This window comes from Barbatula barbatula, assembly GCF_947034865.1.
Source record: "Barbatula barbatula genome assembly, chromosome: 19".
NCBI lineage: Eukaryota > Metazoa > Chordata > Actinopteri > Cypriniformes > Nemacheilidae > Barbatula > Barbatula barbatula.
This window is the reverse complement of record NC_136782.1, coordinates 21,687,290-21,705,719: the sequence shown is the minus strand read 5'-3', so window position 1 is coordinate 21,705,719 and position 18,430 is coordinate 21,687,290. Positions and strand designations below refer to the sequence as shown.

General features: G+C 40.7%; 2 protein-coding genes across 3 annotated transcripts in view; one reads left to right on the top strand and one right to left on the bottom strand.

The window, feature by feature from the left end:
* LOC306908485 (uncharacterized protein) overlaps window positions 1-18,430 on the bottom strand; it is a 236,329-nt gene that overhangs the window by 99,278 nt on the left and 118,621 nt on the right. The gene's annotated exons all lie outside the window — the stretch shown is intronic.
* LOC306908490 (NACHT, LRR and PYD domains-containing protein 3-like) overlaps window positions 17,184-18,430 on the top strand; it is a 92,462-nt gene continuing 91,215 nt past the window's right edge. The window contains exons 1-2 of one of the 2 annotated variants that reach the window (XM_079481407.1): window positions 17,184-17,339; window positions 18,060-18,152. In XM_079481407.1, coding sequence (XP_079337533.1) covers window positions 18,091-18,152 — 62 coding nt within the window. In that variant the 5' untranslated portion in view covers window positions 17,184-17,339; window positions 18,060-18,090. The remainder of the gene's footprint in view (window positions 17,340-18,059; window positions 18,153-18,430) is intronic. The other variant, XM_079481409.1, reaches the window with a different exon arrangement.

Sequence of the window (18,430 nt, the reverse complement as noted above, 5' to 3'; positions counted from 1 at the left end):
CAAACACGTCACAACCTCAGATTGATTGTCCAATCACGTCACAAGACATCTGTGCGTCTGCGCTCATGTGCGCATCTTCTGAACGCGCATTTATTGCAGCTGTAAACATTTTAATCTGGACGATGTCAACATGTAAGTTTTCCATCATCGAGTCGGAAAAAGTGACGTTTTTATGGCAATCCGAATAGAAAAGCCAAGGTGGGTTTAAACAGTTTGTTTCAGATGGAGTTGTTAAGGACTGTAAGGGTTTATACGTGATTGACAGAAGTTGTCACTGTAACAAGATCTTTTTTATTTAATATTTCACTTTAATCATTTAAGTTCTCATTATTTACTGATTTAAATGTTTTATATATTGGTTTAATTGGTACATGGGCGGATGTTTCATCCTCATTTATTTCAGATATCATATTTCAATTTCAAGTATATTTCAAGTATTTAAATAGGGTCCATATTTCTCTCCCACTCGCCATGTGGTTGCTACGCAAATATAATCATATAAATATTATTTATAATTCATATATATTTCCCAAACCACCGCACAGCCGCTGTTGATTTGTCCATTAAATATAAAAACTGCCTCCATCACAGCCGTCTACATTACACACATTAAATGTGGTTTTATAAGAGCAGGTACTGAGACTAAGCCGAAGACACAGTGTGTTAAACTACAGACACATTTGAACACAGAACAGCCGGTCTGGTCTGACCTGCACTGTTATTGTTCAGGAATAAATCTGTGATTATACAACAGTTTTCATCTGACTTGACTAAATCTGCTACTGTGACATAAAAGATGAACAGCAGAGAATATGTAGGCCTACTCTTTCAATATTCTGTGTTCATACTATCATATTTGGAAAGGTGGTCCTCGGACATTTTTAAACAGTCCTTGGTGGGCCATGAGTTGCAAAAGGTTGAGAATCAACCAACGCGGAATAACGCGCAGTTAAGCGCCACCAGCTGGTCGTGTTCAGAATAGCACCAGATATGATTATTTAGCTGCTAAAGACGCTTTGGTGAACACACTTTAATTGGTTATTTGTTTGGTAATCATATTGTCTTTTACTATCTTATACATTTATTCAATATAAGGGAGCCAAACTATAAAATGAAGTCCAGAGGATTCCATCATTCCTGTTTACGTCATTTGCGTAGCTGTGATTCGTAGGCGGGATTATGCTAATTGTTTTGCTGTTGGAAAGGACTGTATAATTTGACTGGTCTTTAAAGGTTTATGGCCGCCAGGGAGCATCGATTAGAATGCAGACAAGATGTTCGTTGAGGTGTTTATTAGAATAAAGAGTTGAATATGAAGGTGTGTGTGGTTCTGAAACAAAGGTACAGGCATAAATCAGTAAATGTTAAATAGTTATAACATGCCTAACAGGTTTATAATTAACCAAAACAATTAAAGATTAAATCCTCTTTTTGTTATGTATGACTATAGTAATAAGCATTTATTATAACACTGCATCCAAGCGAATGCAACCTTAGAAAATACAGTTATAATATACATCTGTTCAAAGATTAATTAGCTGCGCAATAACGGTAACAATATAACATACTACGTTTGGCTGAACATGAAATAGGTATTAACTGCAAAGTTGCTCCTTAAATCAAACAATGTTACACATTGTGCATGAACAACGGAGAAAAGACATTATTTTAATTAAGACATGTTAAGCTTGCAGATTAACGCTTCATTAGTTATTAGCATCCATAAGAATCAAACCCGCTAGCATTGCTAAATAAGCTCCGCTATTATACGATGATAATCAACATGCCACGACATCAATCTGAGGTGAAAATAACAACAAACTTCAGTATACTCACTGGTAGTTGCACGCACACAGTTCTAGAAACTCGCAAATGAGTACGATCAGTATCAGAACAAATATAAATATAAAACTTCACAGTCTCTAAACACCAACGCTCTCTTCCAAACTTTTCCCGAAAACCGAAACTTAACTGTCTCCTTCCGCACGCTGGTGCTGGGCACATTGACGCTCCTGATTGGCTGATTCTCGAGCAGCCAGTTTTATCCTTCTGAAAAGGGGTCGTCCTTTTTCACAGCTGCCCCCAAATTTGTTACACTAAATTTGCCACTCAGAAGGACTGACCGTATCAGTGTCTGGTATGGCAGGTAGAGCGACAAGGCGGGCGACAGGCCTCGTGTAAATTTTGTCCTTGACCTTGACTACTGCAGTCCTGACTCTCCCATCAGTTCCTGGAATAACCTCGGTGACATGACCTAAAGGCCACTGCGCTCTTGGAAGCTGTGGGTCCACCACCATCACTATGGTTCCAGTTTGCAACTGTGCAGGGTCCTTGTGCCACTTGGAACGAGTCTGGAGAGTCGGGAGATAGTGTCGTATAAAGTGGGACCAAAACTGGTCCGCCAGCACCTGAGTATGTCTCCAGCGGCGGCGACTCAGGAGCTCAGACTCCGAATACACAGCTTGTGGTAAAGAAGGGTCGAGCCGCCCCATAAGGAGCAAGTTGGGGGTCACAGGGTCAGCATCAGCTACGTCGGTTGATACGTACCCCAGTGGCTTGGAGTTTAAAATCCCCTCCACTTCGATAAGTACTGTCCGCAGGACCTCTGCAGGGACAGCCTGTGATTGGATGGTGGCCTTCAGTGCAGCTTTAACAGACCTCACTTCCCTTTCCCAGACTCCTCCAAAGTGTGGTGCTCCTGGGGGGTTAAACTTAAACCTAATCTGGTGTTTAGCCAGATGAGCCTGGAGTGTGGGTTGTAATGACCTGAAGGCCTCCTGGAGTTCTCTTTCACCTCCCTTAAAATTAGTGCCCTGGTCAGACCGGAGCTCTGCTGGCTTACCCCTTCGCGCAATAAAGCGGCGGAGGGCCATCAGAAAGGAATCTGAGTCCATACTGGACAGAACATCCACGTGCACAGCGCGCGTTGTCAGGCATTTAAATAGTATGCCCCATCTCTTCTCATGGCGACGGCCAACCTTCACTGTGAAAGGCCCGAAGCAGTCCATGCCCGTAGAGAAGAACGGGGGCTTCATCAGCTGTAGTCTGGACTGTGGGAGGTCTGCCATCTTGGGCACGACTGGAGAGGCTCTCCATCTCTGGCAGTCCGGACAGGAGTGCTGGTGGCGCTTAACCGCTTCACGGCCATGCAGAATCCAGTATTTTCGCCGCAGCTCTGCAAAAAGGCGCTCTGATCCTGGATGGCGAAGGTTCTTGTCCATGTTCTTAATGATGAGCTGGGTCACTTTATGCCGATGGTCCAGGACCACTGGATGAATGGAATCTGGCTCTAGCTGGTCGCTGCGGCGGAGCCTTCCTCCTACCCGGATAAGTCTCAAGGTTTCGTCATACTCTGGTGCTAGGGAGATCAGCCTACTATTGGCAGCTACTGGCTTACCGGTACCAAAAGACTGAGCTCCTCAGCAAAACTGTCCTGCTGGGCTTGTCTCAATACTTCTCTCTCTGCTTCTCGATAATCATCAGCAGAAAGACTGACTGGGCTCCCTGCTGACACAGAGCTGGATTTGGCAAATGCCTCTATCAACGCTCTGAGCGAAGAGAACTGATCAGCATTTGGTAATGGAGAAACCTGTATGCTTGTAGTGAGACAGCAGACGGTGGGTTTTCTCAGCTCAGCAGTATTCTCTGTCACCTCGGTGGCTGGCTGTGTAGGCCAGGCTTCAGGCGACTCTTGTAGGAAGGCAGGGCCCTGCCTCCATCTGTTCTTACCAGCCAGTTCCAGCAGTGTTTTTCCCCGGGTTATGTCATCAGCTGGGTTGTTGACAGAATCCACATATCTCCAGGCCCGGACATCAGTCAGCTCCTGTATTTCAGCTACACGGGTTCCCACGAATACCTTATACCGACATGATTCTGACTGCAGCCATGTGAGTACTGTTGTGGAGTCTGTCCAGCAGGTAACATTGCGGAGCTTCACCGTCAGCTCTCTTTGAAGTAGTGCAGCTAGTTGTGCCGCTGTCAGGGCAGCACACAGTTCTAGTCTGGGTATTGATTGCTGCTTCTTCGGGGCCACTCTGGATCTAGCAGTCAGGAAAGACACCTCCACACAGCCGTGTGAACTCTCCGTCCGTAGATAGGCCACTGAGCCATATGCCTTCTCTGACGCATCAGCAAAGATGTGTAGATCTCTTTGGAGGTTTGAAGTGCTCATCCCAGGGCTCACATAGCAGCGAGGCAGTATAATCTGTGAGAGATGCTGTAATTCTTCCTCCCATGTCAGCCATGACTGCAGCACATCCTCAGGTAGTGATGGGTCATCCCAGTCTCTCTGTTTGTCCCACAAGTGTTGCACCAGGACCTTGGCCCGCGTTGTGAATGGGACTATAAATCCCAGTGGGTCGAACAGGCGTGCCAGGACTCTGTATATATTTCGCATGGTGGGTGTGGGTTGGTCCATCATACGGTATTTATACCTTAAGGTGTCTGAATTGCAGAGCCAGCGGAGTCCCAGGGCGAGCTCCTGTGGGTCAGTTCCTGACTCGTTGAGCCACAGCTCGCTGCTCTCAGATCTTGCTTCTTTGGGCAAGTGGCTGATGACCTCAGGGGTGTTACTGGCCCACTGGCGTAACTCAAATCCACCTGTAGCCAACAGTGAGGTTAGTTTATCGACTAGGTGACGAGCTTCTTCAACCGATGGGAGGCTTTGCAGACAATTGTCCACATAAAAGGATCGTTCTATGGACACTCGAACGTCTTCACCTGGCTGACTGTGATCAAGCACATGTTTCTGCAGCGCAAAGGTTGCACAACAGGGACTACATGTGGTGCCAAATGGAAGGACTTGCCATGAGTAGATGCTGGGTGGTTCCTCTGTCTTCAGATCTCGCCACAGGAAGCGCAGCAACGGCTTGTCCTCTGGGAGCACCCTCACCTGATGAAACATGCCTTTAATATCACTGCTGACAGCAATTGCATGCTCTCTGAAGCGCAGCAGTACACCGAGTAGACTGGAACTTAGAGTGGGCCCAGGCAACATCAGCTCATTAAGGGTTTCTCCCTTGTACTTAAAGGAACAGTTGAACACGATCCTGTTCTTACCGTTATGGCTCACCATGTGATGTGGGATGAACCAGGACTCGGCTGCTTTGCTCAGCTCCTCTTCTGACACTTTAACTGCATAGCCCGCCTTTTCTAGTTTTCCAATCTCTGTACAGTATGCAGCTGCTCTTTGAGGGTCCCGCAACAGGCGCCTCTCCGTACTTCGGAGATTAGCTAGCACAGCTTCCTTAGGTGCCTGAAGCTGTGGCATGTTCTTTACCCTGAGGAGGGGAGTAGCGTAACGCCGAATTCCGTCAACATCTACTCTTGTGGTCTTCGTCTCCAGCATGCGGACAGCTTCCTGATCCTGCCTGGAGCGTGTGACAAGTTTTTCGCTCCTGTATGGTAGAACATCCAGCTGCCACAATCTCTCTACACTCTGTAGAAGCTCGTTAGTGGGTGAAAGGATGGAGACGTGCAGGCACTGCTGTGATGCTGCCTGCTGCTTGCTGTACCTGGTGGGCCCCTGAAGTGTCCAACCCAACTTTGTCTTCACGGCAGCTGGTCCTCCGCGAGGTCCCAAACGCACAGGCTCCACTGGAGTGATTAAGTGGGTATAATCTGACCCGATTAGCAACAGAGGTTGCACTCTGTTAATCGTCTGAAGAGGGAGGCCTCTTAAATGTTTGTACTTCCTCTGAAGTGCCGTCATTGAGTAATTGTGCTCTGCCAGACCCAGTTGCTCAGCAGTGAATGCTCTGTAGATATTGAAGGACTTCTTTGGATTGTCTACTGGGGAGATGGAGAACGACACTGCAGTGCCGTGCAAAACCTGGATATCCTGCCGAACAGTTCTTAGGATCAACTTTTCTGGCTCACCAGTAAGCTTCAGGCTTTGCGCTGCTGCGGGGAGAAGAATAGTACGCTCCGACCCATCGTCAAGGATAGCATATGTCTCCAAAGTGTGTTCACCGTTGCGCAGCAGCACTTTACTAACTTTCAATAGGACCTGGCTGCATCCCGCCCGCCTGTCCACGTACAGGACTTCATTGGTTGTACTGACGAGGCAGGATGTATCCTCAGTTACAGGTTTTATATTCACTTCATGCAAAGCTTGCAGGTGTCTCCCTTTACACTTGTAGCATGTAACTTTCAGGCGGCACTGTGCGGCCTGGTGTGTGCGACCACATCGCCAGCACCTCTTGTTGGTCTTGATCCATGCTGTTATCTGTTCCATTGTTAGCTGTGCAAAGTTTGCACACTTATCTAGGAAGTGTTGCGTATTAGAGCAGTAAGGGCAGTATGCTGTCCTCTCTGGCTGCTTGGCGCTTGGTAAGGCCTTCTTAGCTGTCGATGTGCTCTCAGGGTGGTCTGTGGTATGCAGGATGTTGGTGTTCTTGCCACTCCTAGTGTCGCGGCGCTCTGTCCTGGGTCCTACTCTGCTCTTGTTTTCACCGATTAGAGGCTCGTACACCGTCTCTTGCACCTTCAGCTCGTAGTCAAGCCAGTCAGCAAAGTGCAATAGGCTTGGTATTGTAACACGCTGTGGGTACAGGAACCTCTTAAATTCCGCCCGTATATCATGGGGCAGTTTGGACAGCAGCCGTGTCACATGTGAACCACAGTGAAGCTCAGTCTTCCCATTTTCCCCAAGCTGGTCTAACATTGCCACGAGTGCTCTTACTGTCAGGGCGAATCGCTTAAACCCACTGGAGTCACCACGTGCAAGATTAGGGGCCTCCATTAGATCAGCTATTTTTCTGAGAGCTAACTGGTGAGGCTGTCCATAATGCTCGATTAGACTTTTCATAGTGTCAGTATAGGGCTGTAGTGAGTTAGTGTATGAGTCCGCTATTAGAAGAGCCTCTTCATACACCAGGTGGTCCACCAAAATCTGGTATTTAAAGCGCTCTGTAGCGTCCACAGGCAGCAGGTTCTCAAGAGCGACCTTAAGCCTGGCGAACTGTCTCGGATCCCCTTTAGTGAATGCAGGGATTGTGGGTTTAGGCCCGCGGTACGCTGTCTCATGGTGGTGTGAGGGTCGCAGCTCTTCGGGTAGCGACTCACATCTTCGTGGGGTGTAGGGTACACAGTACTCTGGTGTCTGCCCACCACCCACTGGATAATGGGAATCGAGGTGATTGGGGAACTCCTGCTGACGTGTCATCCTGAGGTCTCTCAGTGCTGTTATGAGCTCTGCCGTAAGGTCCTGTGATGGTGGCTGACAGACATTGTCTGCTACTGGGGGTGGTGGCGGTGGCCAGTCATCGTCATCCAGAGGCAGAGTGTGAGCACCAACGTGCACTGGTGGCGGAATTGGCATGGCTTGGTACGCTCCACCATCCTGATCTATGTCATGCTGGTGGTAGGCAGATGTAGGAAAAGAAGAGGGGGCTGGCTGTCGCAGCACTGATAGGTCTGGAACGGGCGTACGACCGTCAAGTCGCCTGTGCATGTCCATTACCTGTTGCTGCAGCCTTTGATTATCTTCCCTCAGCTTATAAAGAACTTCAAGGACCTCCGGCGCTGTTTCTGGGGCAGGTCTTGATTGGGCAGAGGCTGGCGTACTCTGAAAGAGGGGTTCTGTATAATCAAACTGACGTGGATAGGCAGCTTCGGCTCCCCGCATAGCACTCCTGGCCTCATGCTGCAGTGGTGGTGTGAGAGGTGTCATCCTGGCTTGTCTCTCTGGGAATCTCACCATGCTGTTGTAGGGCTGCTGTTGCTCTAACAGGGTAGCCGGTTGATGAGGCAAACGAGAGAGCGGCGGCAATGTTTGGAGGGAGATGTTATAGTCTTCCATCCAGGCTGGTTGTCGGATCTCTCGGCGGGGTCGGGCATCTACTGGACGTGTATTCTGATCCGAAAACATCTCTAAAACAATCCCACGGTGGCCACGCTGTATCCGGCTCGAAGGACCAAATGTTTTGGTGTTGGAAAGGACTGTATAATTTGACTGGTCTTTAAAGGTTTATGGCCGCCAGGGAGCATCGATTAGAATGCAGACAAGATGTTCGTTGAGGTGTTTATTAGAATAAAGAGTTGAATATGAAGGTGTGTGTGGTTCTGAAACAAAGGTACAGGCATAAATCAGTAAATGTTAAATAGTTATAACATGCCTAACAGGTTTATAATTAACCAAAACAATTAAAGATTAAATCCTCTTTTTGTTATGTATGACTATAGTAATAAGCATTTATTATAACACTGCATCCAAGCGAATGCAACCTTAGAAAATACAGTTATAATATATATCTGTTCAAAGATTAATTAGCTGCGCAATAACGGTAACAATATAACATACTACGTTTGGCTGAACATGAAATAGGTATTAACTGCAAAGTTGCTCCTTAAATCAAACAATGTTACACATTGTGCATGAACAACGGAGAAAAGACATTATTTTAATTAAGACATGTTAAGCTTGCAGATTAACGCTTCATTAGTTATTAGCATCCATAAGAATCAAACCCGCTAGCATTGCTAAATAAGCTCCGCTATTATACGATGATAATCAACATGCCACGACATCAATCTGAGGTGAAAATAACAACAAACTTCAGTATACTCACTGGTAGTTGCACGCACACAGTTCTAGAAACTCGCAAATGAGTACGATCAGTATCAGAACAAATATAAATATAAAACTTCACAGTCTCTAAACACCAACGCTCTCTTCCAAACTTTTCCCGAAAACCGAAACTTAACTGTCTCCTTCCGCACGCTGGTGCTGGGCACATTGACGCTCCTGATTGGCTGATTCTCGAGCAGCCAGTTTTATCCTTCTGAAAAGGGTCGTCCTTTTTCACACTAATCGTGAATGAGATCGTGTTTATGATTGACTGGAGTTCATTAAAACATTTTACTATGAAATCTGAATTTACTCTGAATTTACTCATATTTCATGAATGAGTCACAGTGTGATTAATGTCCATCAGTGCTTCAGATTATTATATGTACAAGTTTACACAGCGGCTGGAAGTGTAATCTTAGTGTACATGGATTTATTGTTTAAATTCTCAACTTCAATATACAAGCGCTCAGTTTTGCATTTACTTACTGACGTCTTATTGCACCTTCGTGAAATGTGAGAGAAATATGATTTTATTAGGTTTAGTTCACAGCTTTCAGCTGTTGTGAGGATGTTTGTGATCTGTATGTAAACTGATGTTTACAGTGTTTCTCCAGCAGAGGGCGACATAGACCTTATAATGACGAGAAAAGAGAGTCATCACAGAAACAGATGAATTGAAGTTTTGCACTATAGGATTTAAATCTGTATCTACGTTTAATCACAATATAGAATATAAACGTCACATTTCGGTTTTAATAGTCGATCAGTATATAAGTTTTCAGTATTATTATTCAGACCGCTGGACTCTATTGAAAACACATTTGATTTGTTCCAAGTAAACTAGTTGAAGTGAAAGTTGTGTGTGTTTATTTATACTTTATTATTATATGCAGTTTTCCCTCTTATTTATTTTTTAATTAAAAATGCAAATTCTTTCATTATTTACTCCGTCTCATGTCAATCTGAACCTGTATGACGGCAGAACACAACAGAAGATATTTTGAAGCTTTCCTGTAGCTCAGTGGTAAGAGCTCAATGTTGTGGGTTTGATCCCAGGGGATTGCAGATACCTATGTATACATATATAGTTTAATACAATGTAAGTTGCTTGGATAAAAGCTTCTGCAAAATGCGTAAATGTAAATGTAAAGAATGTTGTAATCAAACAACACTGAAGCCCATTGACTTCCATTGTATGGACACATTTCTCAAAGGACAGAAGAAAGTCATATACATACATGATGACAGTTTATTATGGCTGAACAATCCCTTCAACTTAAAATAATGAACGACATGAAATAAGTCAATTCATTTCTCAGGAATCCTCTCAAGCAGAGGACTTTTACATTCAGACTGACTGCTGCAGAACTGCATTAAAGCTCATAACAATCTCAAATATAATCATCACAAAATAACAGTTATATTAACTTCATCAAATCTTTCAAAATCATTTAGTTGATTTTTTTCAGTGGAACATATTAAGAAATAGTTTAAACATCCAACAATTCATTTCTCTAAAAGTGACTTTTATTATTTAAATTTGATGTAAAAATGAGTTTTAAATTAGCAGATCATATTTTTGATATAAACTCAATATGTTTGGTCAATTCTAATCGAAATGTTTAGGTTACTCAGATTTACTTCATTTTTAGTTTCGTTTACACAATTTAAACATTATATTTCATTGATTTCACAGCTTTAAAATGTACTCAAGTGTTTTGGGTGTAAAGTGTTTGATGTTAAATCGCTGTTACATCTTTTAGATTGATGTGGTTTCTGTGTTGAATTGACAAAAAATACCCAAATCGATGTTGAAGAGTCAACATCGCCCTCTGTTGGTCATAATGCGGAACAAGACACTTTAACCTTAGAAAAACATTTTATCATCCAAACACATTGTGCAGGAGCCAGTGGTTTATATGAAGCTTTCTAGTTTACAGATGTCATCAATATGATCAATGCGCTCAGACAGATTCTTTAGGATAAATTCATGTACATGTTCAAATTCATAAAGTGTTAGTGTTCGATATGCAGCAGTTGTCATGTTGTGACCATATGTGTATAATGCTTGAATATAAATATTATTGGATTGATAGTGATATTAGAAAACCAGAATGTGACGCAATGTGATGTTTTAACTCCGCTGCTTGAGTGACGGTTGAGGCAACAGCTGGTCTCTGCTCATCTATTTGTTAGTTGAACAAACCACTTTGCTTCATATTTTATTTTTGCTTTAACTTTTGTGCTCTATTATCAATGTTCATTTGGAAACAATGACTATTTTACTACTTTAGTATAACAAGACGTATGTTCTCAAAAGGCACCTGATGCATTTAACATAAGATATTATCACACACGACATGTGGATGAGCTATTTGTTCTCAGACAAATGTGTTGTTCTCCTTGGAAAATGATCCAATTCACACCAAAATGATGCCAAAATACTGATAATAAAATGCTAATGGATTTTGAATAACTTGAACATTGTTGCCATGGCGATTAAATAAAGTAACAGTAATAAAGATAAGAGTCATTTTCTTAGATCTTTAAAGTGCATTATCCAAACGCTTCAAAACTTTTTACTGCACTGTTTTCTTTTACAGTTTGTCTAAAGGTTTAATAAAAGTGTTTTCAGGGATAAGAATGTCATTAAGTTATTTGTTCAGTCATTTAAAATATCTAAGAACTTGAATTCAATTTGATCTCAAATAAAAAGTTCTTAAGAGTCAATGATTAAAAAAGACAAAAGGTAATTTTTTGCAATATAATATGTATTATTTCAGTATCTTTCAGCACCGTTGTTTATTTCAGTTTTATAGCTAATAATAACAAGCAAGTACACATCAGAGACTTGAAGCCCATCCCGGTGTTAAACCTGGAGCACCATTACCAGTGGATTCTGTTCTTTTGTTATTATTTGGCTTCATGCAAAGCAAAACTTACATTAGCAACAGCGCGTTCATTTACATAGAGCTACATTTAGCTGTTATTTTAATTAGCATTGGAGAAAAGATAGACTGCAGTTCAAAAATAAGATATTTAATTCACTAAATAATAATACATACTGTTTCAATACAAGAGAAACTAAAGCTTTTGTTTTAAAAGGAAAATGTCATATTTAAGTAGTTTATTTCATATGATTATAGAAATGTCTCATCTAGCTGCTTGAATATTCAATCATTAGGGAGAAGTAGACCGGTTCCTCCACCTGATGTGTGTGGACTGTGGGAGAAAGTGTGACTATAGGAGAGGGCTGCCGGTGTCGCAGTGTCCTCATGTTTGATCCAAGTTTCAGAGAGAGAACAGAAACTTTAGCAAAGCTCGTAATGAAATCTGCTTTGTTTACCGCAGATTGACAGTTCCATAAACCAATAGGAAAAATAGTTGAGAAGTTGTGGATGCTGAAAGAGGTCACAGATTATTAGCATTGCGTTGCCTTTGGTGCGGTACAGGTGATTCACTAATAAGAGGAATAAAAGAAAGCAACGTTCGGCAAACCACTGCAAAAACTATCAGTGTGACAGTACAGATCTTGCTCTATATTTCCATGACATGTTATTACTCACAAGAGTGTTTTGAAGTGAGACCTCGCGTATATTGAGCTGATTCACATCACATTACGGTACATAATTGTGTGCACCGGTATCAAATAGATTTTAAAGTCTATGTTTTAAATATATTGTTTAAAAAGTACCTTAGTGACTCTAAAAGTATCCATAATCAACTTTTGTTTATTCATTTTAATAGTAAAAATATATAAATGTCATTCTTCTGTGACCCAGTTTGTGAAAACCACCATCATACACAACAATGGAGAAGTTAACATTAATGGTTTTTCATATGAAGTAATATTCTTCAAAATAAGATCCTAGTAACAAGTAGACTAACTGTTGTTTATATTCTCAATCACACCAACCAACGAATCTCCGGAATAACGCGCAGTTAAGCGCCACCAGCTGGTCGTGTTCAGAATAGCACCAGATATGATTATTTTAGCTGCTAAAGACGCTTTGGTGAACACACTTTAATTGGTTATTTGTTTGGTAATCATATAGTCTTTTACTATCTTATACATTTATAATAGTCGCTTCCACTTCAGTGTTTATGATAGTCACATGTATTAGGGTGATTACGGTTCATTCAAGCGGAAGTCCTATTAATGGCTGCAGATAAGGATTCTAAGGCAATTTATATTAGGAGATATTTAACAAAACAATTCTGGAAATGAATGTTATAGCTGTATATTTTAATATCTTAGAATAACACATTTGTTGAATAGGATATAATAAAAAACAAAAGTCATTTTGATCCACACTCCACACCAGCTGGTGGCGGTAAGGCGCCATTTTGTTCTTTGTCAACCGCCAATAAAACATTAAAGAAGAAGAAGAAGCTCATGAAATGTGGGCGTGTCCGCTGAACGGATGACTGACAGGTGGTTGCGTCATGATTCTGAGATATAATGTTTGTTTGTTTTGGATAAAAAGTGTTTTTCTTTGTAATCCAGCGGCGGGACAAGTTTGTGTTTTTTCTCGGTCATATGTGATCTTTGTAGAGGTGTGACGTATCATTTTATATTGATGTGTACAGTGTTTCTCCAGCAGAGGGCGACATAGACCTTATAATGACGAGAGCGTTTGAGAAAAGAGAGTCATCACAGAAATAGATGAATTGAAGTTTTGCACTATAGGATTTAAATCTGTATCTACGTTTAATCACAATATAGAATATAAACGTCACATTTCGGTTTTAATAGTCGATCAGTATGTAAGTTTTCACTATTATTATTCAGACCGCTGGACTCTATTGAAAACACATTTGGTTTGTTCCAAGTAAACTAGTTGAAGTGAAAGTTAAACACATTTCAAGATCCGCGTGTGTGTGTGTGTTTAGTTATACTTTATTATTACATGCAGTTTTCCCTCTTATTTATTATTTTAAATAATCAACTATTTGTATTGTTATAAATATCAATATATTTTCTGTTGTTTTAAAGGGATAGCTTTCATTATTTACTCCCTCTCATGTCAATCTGAATCTGTATGACTGACTTTGCAGAACACAACAGAAGATATTTTAAAGAATGTTGTAAGCAAACAACACTGAACTCTTTTCAGTTATTTCATTACTGACTTTTTGCTGCTATTTAATAATTGATTGATAACTTTTTACTTACATTACTGAGCTGAAGTGGTGCTACAATTTTCAGGTCCAAACAAAAAACCTGGCAACATAGAGACAACGGTGAAGAAGTAAAGTCATAACTAAACCTTTGTGTTCATTAAGCTTACAGTCTTCATAAGAACTATGTGGTTTAGCAAAGCAAGGAGTTCATGGTTGAACAACACTGTCATTTCATAACGCAGCAACGTTTACAGCTTGAGTAGCAACAAGAGTTTTCTGTACTTTTCTGTACAGTTTTCTGTATGATGTGTTTATAAAAGGGGTCAGCTGTGGCCTGGTGGTTAGAGCGTTGGGTTTGTGATCAGAAGGTTTGAATCTCAGTGTCAGCAGGTCATGACTGAAGTGCCCTTGAGCAAGACACCTTACCCCTGATTGCTCTGCAGTAATGTGTCACTGTAATAAAAAAACTACTTGTAAGTCGCTTTGGATAAAAGCGTCTGCCAAATGAATAAATAAATAAAATAAAATAAATGTAAATGAATAAATGTCCTTAGTTGAGGCTTCACTGAGCTTTAACAAAGCTCTGATCTGTCTGGGACACTCTTCCACCAGGCTGATGAAATAAGACCTGAGTGCAGTCCAGGATTGCATAAAACGGGATATGGCTGGATTGAGGGACAGCCACCTTGTTGTATCATGTCGCAGAATCTCACAGAACTCCACATCACAGAACTGGCAAAACTCTTTGAGGGATTCCCTTCGTTTGGCAGATGTGGAGAAGTAGCCATAGACCTTCAGCACAACATTTTCTACATCTACAGTGAGCTGGTCGAGAGCATGCTTCACTGTGTTGTGCAAAATATGGGCATGGCAGTTCCCTTTCAGCAGACATTTTTGCTTTTTCTTTAGGTTGGTGAAGACAGAGTTATGGATTCCATAATTTACATTAGTATTGTCTGCACTATAAGCTGTAACTTGATCCAACGATAAACCAAATTTATTAAGGGATTGTTCTATGTAATCCATAATCCCAGCAGCTGACTCATCTGCATTCTCTCCAAAATCAAGCAGTTTGTTGCAGATCCCAGTTTCTGGCCTGAAGTACTGTACAGCAAGGGGAAACATCTTCCTGTTCCCTTTATTCGATGCATCCGTCTGAATGGAGAATGGGAGAGGTTTACCTGATGTTAAAATGTCAACAACATCAGCCACTGCCTTTGGAGCAAGGATGTCTTTGACCATTGCTTCTGCCTTTGTTCTTCCAAGAGACATTTTCTTTATGATTTTGGAGTCATGCAGAATCTTTTGGTTGAGCTTGTGTCCACAGTCAGCACTATTATAGCTGAGGTTGTGTTTAACCGTGTGGTACACCTGCGTTAACTCCGCTGCTGTAACCTATAGAGGGGAGTAGGATAAGAAATTGCTAATTAACTCGAGTAATTTTATAATGTGTAGTGAACAAAGATTTTGGCTAAATTTGTTGTCATTGTTTGCAGTAACAACATCCAAACAGTGAAACCATGCCTAAATAACTGTAAATGATATAATAATATCTACAAACATTTCTTATTTAAGTCACATTTTTATTATTGTTAAGTAAATATATTTATGTATTTATTTATTCCGTTTTTATATAGTCTATTGTTAATTCTAGTATTGAATGATGCAATTATTTTAATTGGATAAGCATAACAAATAGCCTAGTTGTTTATTTTATTCACATAGGTACTATATTTTGATTAAATATGTATTAAATATATTTCTCTTATCTCTTATTAAAGTAATGCTTATGTGTCTGACTGTACAACTTAACCTTAATAAACAAATCATACCCTAACATGATTAATGTACATTATTAACATTATTTCTTAATAGGCAGCATATGAAATCTAACGTAATCAATCCAAATATGTAGGTGATAAAAAACATGACACTATCCGCCTCTGGAGATGATGGAGGTATGAAGAATTGTGAGACGCTGCTCTGATTTCGGTGATCTCCAGCATTTCGTGAATGTGGCTCTCCCGAGGGATGCTGTCGCACATCTGACAGGCCACCGTGAGCCACAGAGAACACTCGCCGACACTCGTCTAATGGGCTTCATATTCATTGCCGCTGACACTTTCCAGCCAAGTATTTGACTCCTCCCACTCTCGTCTGTATTTTTGCAGCCGCTTTCGTTTCAGCTGTGAAACTTTCAGAGCCGGAGGGTATCTGGACCTGTATCTGGACCTGTATCTGGACCTGCCTCTGGACCTGTATCTGGACCCTCTGCCATCGTCTCAAGTGGATTCTCTGTTGCCAAAAGAAGAACAGGCGAGGCGGCATCCCGCCCTCCTCTGACACTGATTGGCTGTGCCCGTGATTAACCATCAAATCAACGATGGCAGCGGGTATTACCCAATCAGGGGCAGAATAGGACGTGTCTTCACACGATGCGGTTGCGGTGATTTCCATAGGATGCTGCATAATGTGGACCAATGTAAAATACGGGACAAATCGCGGGACGCGTCATTTTGTCTGGAAATACGGAAATATTATTCGTTATTAAATAATAGCTGTCACGTGCCAAACATGATCTTAATAAAATACACATATTCCTGTGTGACCTTTACGCTTTGATTCTGAGCGCAATGTTTTGACAACAGACCCCATGTTTTTGAGGATTTAAACACTTAATGTCACAAACAAGAAGAGTATTATAATATGATGTGTTTATATATTATGCTCCATTAAACGCAGCTCGTTGTGTCGCGCTGTTAAACACCACCTGATCCTGTCAACAGGCGGCACACTTTCAACAAACTTTTACTTATCGATATGATAACAGACCATAAAGTATAAAGCTCTGTCTGACAGAAACATGGCTAAAGCCGGATGATTACATTACTTTAAATGAGTCTGTCCCCAAAGATTAATATAAATATTTTACTAATGATAAAACATCTTTAAAATGTTTCCTGTCTATTATATACAGGCCTCCACCACAAAGATATTATTAAAGTATTTGGTGGTTCTTATCTGAACTAGTGGCTGCAGAAAGAGTCCTTGCTGATGGTGACTTTAACATCCATGTAGATAATGATACAGATGCTTTAGGAATGGCTTTTAAAGACACTCTTAACTCCAGGGGTGTTAGTCAACATGTGTCAGGACCCACTCACCTTCATAATCATACTTTAGATTTAATACTGTCTCACGGTAGAATACTTTAACTATAAAAGGTGTTTTTCTTGATAATCTGCCTGAACCTCGCAAATCTCTCGCATGAGTAATAACACTGAAGATCTTCAGAGACACAGTTGCTCCTCTGCGCTTAAAGAAGATTAAAGATGACAAACACCTGAACACACTCAGGGCTAAAGAAAGCGGCACGAAACATTATATTTTATTTTTGGTGGGTTGGTTTAAGAAATGTTGACGTATTTTAAACGTTTGTATGAATTTTGAACCATTTTTTAACCAAATCGAAAGTGAAAGAGTGAGCGCAGTACATCACGTGACTCTCCCGGCGTCCATTTTATAAACACCTGTTCAAAACAGGTAAAGTTCTGTCGAGTATTAAAGTGTTTTATTATAACGCGTAAAGTCGCTTTTTAACTCTGATGGGATCTTTTGAGGATCTAATAACAGTTTAATCGAGGTAAGTGTCGAGTTCATGATGTTTTATTGCTTTTAAAACTGTTATTCAGTCGTTTATCTTCGCAAGGCCACAGAGTATCTAGAACTTCAGCTAAACTTGAGCTCAACATACAGACTAGAACTAAAACATTGTGTTGTTAGTTTTGAGGGTTATGGGTTTCTCTAAAGAACCGATTCATGTCTAAAATACACAAAAGACTTTTGCTCAGATTGTCAGTCTGGTCTTGTTGCAGTAAGTTTTCAGATTTGCTCAGTTCGTGTGTTTCTATGTTCAAGTGCGTGATGTCTAGTTTATAAAAGTCTTGTAGTGTATTTCACTCATAATCTCTTGTCTTTGTTTGATAACGTTACTTATAAAGATTGTTTTGTGTGTTATTCGTTCATAATGTGTTAGTGTGAGTAATGTGCGCTCGAGGTGACGCAGTTCTTTCTTTAACACTTTAAATGACTTTTTATTCACTTTGGTTTTGTGTCTGTGTGTCATTTTCATTCAGTGTCAGTTGTTGAGATCAGATTGATCAGATTCACCTTTGAAGCTCCATGATCACACTCGTATTAAATCTTTAATATATTTAAATGTTTATATAAAGCTGATTTTTTTGTGCACCGTCTCCTTATTTTGTGACCAATTTCTCTAATATTTGTTAAAAACATTTTTAATGAGAAGTTCATCAGATAATAGATGTACTTAAAATCAAAATAAATATGTTGTGTGTTCTAGTTGATCAGATCCAGAGTTCAGCTGTGTGTCTATGAAGAGTCTAATGGATCCGACATTCAACTTTAGGTGTGAAGAGACACGGCCTGATCTCAGGTATAAAACATCAATAAAACATGATTATACCTTCACATATTTGATCATTTATATTATTAACGAGATTGAAGGTTTTTAAATTATTAATCTTTTGGAAATGTTATTTTCATGATTATTAATATTTTCTTACACATAAAAACAATGAGTGCTGTATAATTTACTCATTGAGACAAATACACAAAAATACAGTATATTTTATATTAACGGTATAAATAGATAAGATATTGTTTAATACAGTAATTCAGTACAGTAATGACTGACATGTGTTGTGTGTTATA